At 27.4% G+C, this 7,998-nt stretch overlaps 1 protein-coding gene across 1 annotated transcript; it reads right to left on the bottom strand.

Annotated features, from left to right (window-relative positions):
• Positions 1–879: 879 nt before the first annotated feature.
• LOC122271291 (uncharacterized) lies at positions 880–3,444 on the bottom strand. Its single transcript, XM_087152473.1, has 6 exons — positions 3,260–3,444; positions 2,364–2,426; positions 2,106–2,240; positions 1,928–1,999; positions 1,343–1,847; positions 880–912 (listed from the first exon to the last, which is right to left on the bottom strand). The coding sequence occupies exons 1-5, from the start codon at positions 3,296–3,298 to the stop codon at positions 1,449–1,451; spliced, it is 708 nt and encodes a 235-aa protein (XP_087008599.1). The 5' UTR covers positions 3,299–3,444; the 3' UTR covers positions 880–912; positions 1,343–1,448.
• Between the last annotated feature and the right edge of the window lie 4,554 nt (positions 3,445–7,998).

The raw sequence follows: 7,998 nt of genomic DNA, 5'->3' as shown, positions 1-7,998 counted from the left end.
TGGGTGGCAACGGTACAGACCATACACGTGTTAATTATTACATAATAAATAAATGATATCATGCACATACTTTTTATTCTAATGGCTCCATCTATACTTAAATATTAAAAAGAAAATATATTAATAACTCTTAATTTTAGTTATTTTTTAATATAAATATAGTTGATAAGACTTTAATTATTATTAACCTAATCAATATTAATGAATACATTTAAATAAATTGATTCTATATTAAAATAAAAATTGTATTAAGTATGTCTACTGTGAATATTAAAAGTTTCAGACTTAAAGGCATATTAATTTTAAGTCAATGAATGTTATTTTACAAGATTAGATATTTATCACCTTCGTTTGGATTTACGGCTATCAATGTAGTTTTGTTATTTTTGAACCCAGGAGACAAGGGAACTCCTAGATCTTGAGACAATACATGTCTTCGAAGTGGACTTTGTGAGTACCCATGTCATATGAAGAGGAAAACCACGAAAACCTCCTACGCTTAGTCTGACGACAAGCAGTGGGCTTGGTTTTGTTAATCAGTAGCCTGTGAATGTACAGAGATCAGAGGAAAAACTTAAGGTTTTACTTTGAAAAACTAGAAAATTTTTACTAAAATAAAATTTTTTTCTTAAAAGCTAGATATTATTTTTACAAAAATAAAAATATTAGAAAGTTTCCCTGAATAATAAAAATATTTTCTGAAAATGTTAATAAAAAGTTTGAAATATTTTTACAAAACTAAGATATTTTTTACAGAAAGCAAAAATATTTTATTAAAAGATAGAAAAATTTCATAAAAATAAGAAATATTTTCTGAAATGTTAGAAATTTTTTTTTACAAAAATAAAAAATATTTTCTGAAAACTGGAAAATGTTAATAAAAAGTTTGAAATATTTTTGCAAAACTATAATCTATGATTTAATTAATCTATTACGCAATCACACTAATGATGAAAAAATTAATATGATATTAGCAATGAATAGTTGTTAGTTGAAAACTGGACAGATGCCTTTGATTTCACCGAATTTTTAGTTTTGCAAGAGCTCCAACTCGTATTAATATAGATATTTAAGAAATATAAATTTTATTAATTTCCTATATAATCATTTATGAAAAAAATTATTATCTAATTAAAAACTAATATATAACAATATATCTACGGTGTTTATTCAATCATATTTTTATTACAATAAAAACATTAATAAATTTGATTTTATTTTCTACTAGAAAATGAATAACGACATATTTATATTATCAATTATATATTAAATTTACTTAAAATTTCAAATGAATTAATTTAAATCTAAGAAGCATATAAAAGGAATTTTTCCTGCTATAAACTCAAATTTTTAACAAAAAGTTACAGTTTTTTCTTTTCTATAAAATCATTTTAGCATTAATCTTAAATCATGAAGGCAGGAGTCCCTCTTCCGACACCGATATCTTTTCATATAGTTATAATGTCAACAAAAAATCCCGTGTCTAATTCTATTTGATCCTTAGACTGCAAAACTTTAACAACACGTGCTGCAACTTTTTCAGTAGTCATTTCTGATATGGGCATTAAACAGGTTGATATTGGCTTGTCCAGTCCTTCTGCCTGTATGCAGAATCTTATTAAATCTGTCGGGGTTAAAGGAGGTGATCCATCAGTCGGGTTACGTACTCTTTGAATTAGTAGTTCAAAAAGCTGCATCACCGTGTCAACCACGGTGACTAAAGGGGTACCACGCGAACTATCAGGCAAGCGATCCGGATCCACACGGGCTCTGAAACAAACTTGGTCTGCATCATATTTCTCGTTCCTTCTCCCTGAGCGAAGTTCCAATATAATAGCAGAATTTAACTATAAGATAAAACATTAATTAAGTATGAATTAAATACATAATAAACAAATATAAATTAAATAAATTAAATACATATTACATAATTATAAATTAAATAATCCGGTACACCTTCCACAAACACTGATCCTCCACTAAAAGGTCCTGGCTGATTCTGATATAGAAATAAAAAATACATAAAAATAAAATAAATACATGAATAAAAACAAATTTTCCACCGAAATTTTTTTTATTTAAATAGCTGAATAAAATGTTATTACCTCAAATCCCGAACCCACTTGATAATAAAGGGGAAGATTTTTAAACACCTGTGTTGCTTCTGCAAAACCTTGCGAGAGATCCCCAATTAGTAGCTCCTCGTCTTCCAGAAATTCTTGCGTAAATTCTCCCAAAAGCTAAAATTAGAGTTAGTGATTGAAAAAAATATATTTATGTCAAACAATTAATATTCTTAAACAAACAAAAATTATCCAGTAACAAATATAAATTATGAATAACAAAAATTATACAACTATTACCTCATCATCTGATTCATTAAATTCAAAACCTGGTTCACTAAAATCCGTTCCATCATCATCATGCTATAAAAAAACAAATTTCACTATCTTTATAAATAACAAAAAAAAAGTTTGGTAAATTAATTCAAATATACAAGTATAAAAAAATAACTTGCAAATTTTATAAATAAAAGCAGCTTATTAACTCAAAAAAAACAAATGGACATTAAGAATGAAGTAAATATAAATAAAATCAAAACTCAAAAGTAAATAAATACATTTAAAAAGCGCTAATGTAGCTCAATACTCACTAACTTTTGAATATACAGAAAAATTACAACTAATAGCAGGTAAAATAAAAAAACAGCTTAAAGGTAGAACACAAATAAAACTTAAGATACTCCATATACTTTAAGAATATAAGAAAATATAATTAAAAATGTAAAATAAAAAAAAGAATTAATAGTAAAATAAAAGAAAAGAATTAATTAAATAGAAATTGTTCAATAAAATAATGACAGGAATATTACTTTTTTTTTCAGAATCAGACTATCTTCCTCGCTTAGACATCGCTGGTCAGGTAATTCACTCAACGCAAATCAATAATAACAACAGAATATAGCTACACAAAAAATTACAACCACAACATGGGGAATAATATTTCCAACATAATTATCATCCGTGAAGCAGCTCTATATATACTGATTGTTATCAACACTATTGCTCATAGATAAGCTCTAACTATGTTCTTCCCATATCCTCATGTATATAGATAAACTATATCCTTACAGTTGTGATTAACTAATAAAATGTAGATAAAACTTAAAGAATACGGAGATCTATCTTGTTAAATTTTGTGAGAAATAGTAATAATCCCACGATCAATAATCAGTGATATACTTTAAATTCTCACTTACTGATAAAATGTTCCATACCGGATAAAACTCAGATGTCATATAGTAAGATTTATCTTCTTAAATTTCATGAGAAATCCTCTCTCTGTAAACAGTATGAAGCACTATGTTATACTTTATATTGCGAGTAATTAATAAGTCTAATTCATAATATTCAATATCTCCCCCAAATAACAAAGTTTACAAGTGTTGCCATCCTTAAAAACTAATATTAAAAATAATAAGTGTTGCCACCCTCAAAAAGTAATAAATTAAAATAGTATTTAAAAAATGAAACTAAATTAAAAACAGAAACCGAAACTAAAAATATATTAGGCTTAAGAAAAAGAGAAATAAGCTCCCCAACGTTGCAGGCGAAGCTTCGATTTCAGAAGGGCAGAAATAAGCCACTTTCGGTTTATATGTGAGCAGAAATAAGCACTGGTTGACTTTGGGTGATGATGTCACTTCCGTCTCCGATAGTGGGTGGCCTACTACTCTTCTTTCTCAACTTTAAAAGCATCGTGTACTTCTTCGCCGAGTTCCATTGCAATAACCTGTAACTCTGACTTACGTACTTTAGATAAATAAGACATCGTAAATTAAGAAAGAAAAGAAACATAAACAACAAAAAAAAAATTTTTTTTATCCCACTTCTGAATTGTAAGAGATATTTAACGTATATTTTAAATATATCTTTATTTAATCGTATTCAAATCCAAACTAGACATAGAAAAACATAATAATTCCAAAACAACATTTACGCACGTTGCAACAAGTCATACTTATGCTCGCCCTTGAAACATTTAGCTGCTTACATTTTGCTTAAGTATAATTAAAAAAAATGTGGATAATTTTTACAGCAGAAAATTTTGTTCCCCCTCCCCCCAAAATAATCACTAAATTTTCATTGTAATGTATTTTTATTACTTTTAATAATTTGATTGTTAACGTCATGCTGTAGCCACAATGGGCTGTTGACAACGGTCAGGTTATCATACTTAGTAATGATCTGAAGATAATCCGTACCTATCCTGCTCTATTACAATTAGGATATAGAAATGTAGATTTTAATACATCAACTGTTCGCAGTTACACGCTTCTCAACTACTTATCAATTTATTTGAAAAACAAAAAAATTTAATAATTTTGTTATAAATTAAGTTGAATAATTATAAAATCAATATTTTGCTCATTTCGTTAATTTATTTTGTTTTCTTGTTCTTTTCTCCCTTCATTCACTCGCTATATCAAGAATAATTTTTAATAGTTATAGCAATCGCTTAGCATTGCTAATCCATAATAATGCACACACTTTAAAAATCTTCTTAAACAATTTTAAAATTATCTGAGGAATAAATAGTTCTACTTGAAAAATACAACTGGAACACACCAAAGTTTTGTTTTTTTAGTTGCATGTACAGCTAAAGGAGTGGGCAATATCAATTTAAGAGAAAAAAATGCTTCTTTTATGGCAATTGTTGCAAAGTAATAAAATTTAGCTTTTGTATAAAAACTATGTAATAGTATTTTTCTAGTTAATAATAAATATATTTAACTTAAAAATGTACTTAATTATGACAAAAAGCAACCTATCCCTAAAAATAGTTTCAAAATTATGCACCACTCTGTCAAAGAAATGATTATTTCAACGAAAAGACTATGTTTATGGAATGCCTTTATCAATTAAATAACCCTGACAATGAAAATGATCCTGGCAACAAAACCTCCTAGTAGACATAATGTAGTTTTTGAAGCAGTGTGGTGAAATGACCTGACATTGAAGTGAGTGCCAAGGAAGTAAACCAGACCCAAGAAATGTTTTTTTAAGAAGTTTGCAAAACTGGCTGAAACAATTTAAAAAAATTCTGAAGATGGTAAAAGTCATAGGAAAACATTTTTTTTTTTTTTTACTAAGCATTAAAAACTGGGAAAAAATAAATTTTTGCAAAGGTAGTAAAAACGTTATGGTAAATACTATACCTTACCAATCCTAACTAAAGTGGAAATTGTTTCCATTTTTAAGTGTATTAATACCTATTGATTACAGGCATTGCTGGTTGATGTTGATTTTTCATTCCTTACAACACAATGATGAACTATAATTAATTGCTATGCAACAAAAAATACTTTTGAATATGATAATGAAGTATTTTAAAATTTCTAGATCAGTGAATCTTGCTGCACATTTTAGTCTTTTTTTTTTAAAATAAAAATTAAATGATTATTTTATATGTCTTCTTAATCATTAAGAATTACTTAAAAGAGTTAATTTAGAATTATTATCTCTCATTTTTTTTCTAATTCTGTGTCATTTTTTCTCATCTATTCAATTCACACTTTTTTTTATTTTAACATCTTTATGTTCCATGAACAGTGAATAAAAAAAAGACTACCTTGAATAACTTAATTATCAGGTTGTAGGATTCAATCTTAATGGTGCTAGGGGATAATTTCAAATATGCTCATTAGTTAGTAGAGATCCTGTTTTAGGTTACAAAATCAGATAAAAATGTACTTTCTCTGAAAAAAACTACCCTTCCTTCACCTTCTGATCTCCAAATATAGAAGTTAGCCACTAACTGGGTTATATAGTTTGGTCAGTCCCTGAGAAATCGAATTTTAAAAAAATACAATTTTATACTTGCTCTTGTCTATGCATCTCGTGTAACTATATACAGACAAGCGAGATATTGTTTCCTACGTATTTTTTCTCGATTAAGCAAATGAAAACTAACACAAATCAAAAGATCTAATATTTCAAAAGTTGCAATATTTTATATATCTATTCATATATATTAGTACCATTTTTTAAAATAGTACTTATGAAGTTATTACTTATTTCAAAACTATTTATATTATCTACTTGAATTTTATCCTCATTCACTTCAGCATGAAAAACTACTTCAAAAAATATATCTGACAGGTTCGGGTAGACTCTAAATAGTCTCATTCGATTCATTGCTATCAAATATTAGATGCATAAATAGGAGCAAATATACAAATTTGTACTTTTTGTACATAAAACCCGTATAACTTCTAAACTATTAGTCTGATTACTTTGAAATTGATTTAATTCAATTGAGCTTGGAAAAATTCTTCCGAAACAATGACTCGTGCCTGTATGAAAGAAATTCGATTCTATCTCTCGAAGCACACCAATAAGGCGAGGAGGGGAGTTTTCAGGTAATATTTAGAATGGCATAACAAAGCTATGTGCCAAAAAATACTTACGGTGTTAATTTTTTGTGAAGGAACACCCTTTTTATTGATATAATTACTGTACTTAGATGTACTTCTTTGAAATTGCAAGAGAAATTGTGTTGACAACCAATTTTCGGTACTTGCTTATTTACTTTTTACAAGATGTTTTCTAGAGGGAACTCTGTGCTTCCTCACACAGCATAGCATTTTTCTTCTTCTCAGTCATTTGTAAATAGTAATTTTCATATTTAGCTCTTAAAAAATTCTTGTTAAAACTTCAAGTACGCATTTATTGTTTCTTCATCACTATGCTTAAATAACTCTACATCCAGCCCAAGACTTATCAGCTGTGTCACAAAAAAAAAAAAATATAACCTTTACCTTATCCAAAGAATTGAAAACGTGAAATTTTTTTGGCTTGAAACAATTTTGCAGATTTAATAATTTTTAATTTTAAAAATTTTCATAATTGGTTTGTTCAAGAATCTATATAGTTCTATAATCACAGATAGGGAGTTAGTTTTATGCACTAGGATATACAGTTTAAACTACTGTTGCGAAAATGTAAAATTTTGTTTTCACATGAAAAGCATTGTATAAAATAAAATGGTAGAACATTTATGCGTAAACTAATCTCATATTTTATACTGTACGAGCGTACACTTTAATTTTAAAAGCATTACAATGGCCTGATTTCAGATAAAAATATAAATATTTATACATTTAATAAAATATGGTGATTAAATAATGCCCCTTTTTATCCATAATTTAATAAGTTTTGAAAATTAAAAACAAAAATGTGTTATCAGTTTTTCTTTTTGCAAAGAGTTCATGGCATGGAAACATTGGTCCTTAATGGATTAATAAACATTATAAAGAAATATAAGTAAAAAAAGATAGGAATAAAAAAATTTTCAGAATGGCTAATTATTTAACAATTATTGAAGCTTAGAAAATTATAACTATTTGAAGAAGGACTACTGGTTCTTAAAATGGAATATTTAAAAATGCATTTTAAAAAAATATGTAATCCTGTTAAATGAAGTCTGATATTATTTAAATCCTAAATGAATAAATATTTTTTTATATTTTAACATTAACTGATATTTTTCGCTAAAACATTGACATTTTTTCAAGGGTGTTTTAAATGTTTGAAACATTAGTATCAAAATTAATATTCAGTTGGGGAAAAATAACAAATTTTCTAAAAAGGTAATTCTAGTCAGTAGCTATTAATGTTTACCTTGGAGTTAAAAATTACATGCCAAAATAATACCAAGTAGAAGATGTTTTGAAGCAATCAGACAATTTTAATAATCATAACCAGATGTATAGTGCAGCTTTCAGGAGAACTCCAGACACCGGTCTCGTCTCGTGGCAGGTACCATGGTTATGAGGAAAAATCATTTCAAATAGGGATGTGGGGTGAATAGTTTTGTCTTGATCTTTTCATAGGTCAGCATGAGTAAACCAATCAACACTTTCATTTCTCCATTTCACCCCAATTAGAAATTCACTCTTCGTTGTTACCACAGAAGCAGACAATCCCAGACTTTCAG

Source organism: Parasteatoda tepidariorum, chromosome 9, assembly GCF_982258835.1.
Source record: "Parasteatoda tepidariorum strain Cologne lab strain chromosome 9, Ptep-v5.0, whole genome shotgun sequence".
NCBI classification, from domain to species: Eukaryota; Metazoa; Arthropoda; class Arachnida; order Araneae; family Theridiidae; genus Parasteatoda; species Parasteatoda tepidariorum.
Note: the sequence above shows the minus strand (reverse complement) of the source record. Positions and strands in the feature narration are given on the sequence as shown.

Coding starts and splice junctions, on each gene's coding strand:
- LOC122271291 (XM_087152473.1), bottom strand. CDS start 3,298: ATGACATCTGAGTTTTATCCGGTATGGAACATTTTATCA. Junction 2,427..3,259: donor CGGTATGGAACATTTTATCA/GTAAGTGAGAAT, acceptor GTTTTTTTATAG/CATGATGATGATGGAACGGA. Junction 2,000..2,105: donor AAGTGGGTTCGGGATTTGAG/GTAATAACATTT, acceptor TTTCTATATCAG/AATCAGCCAGGACCTTTTAG.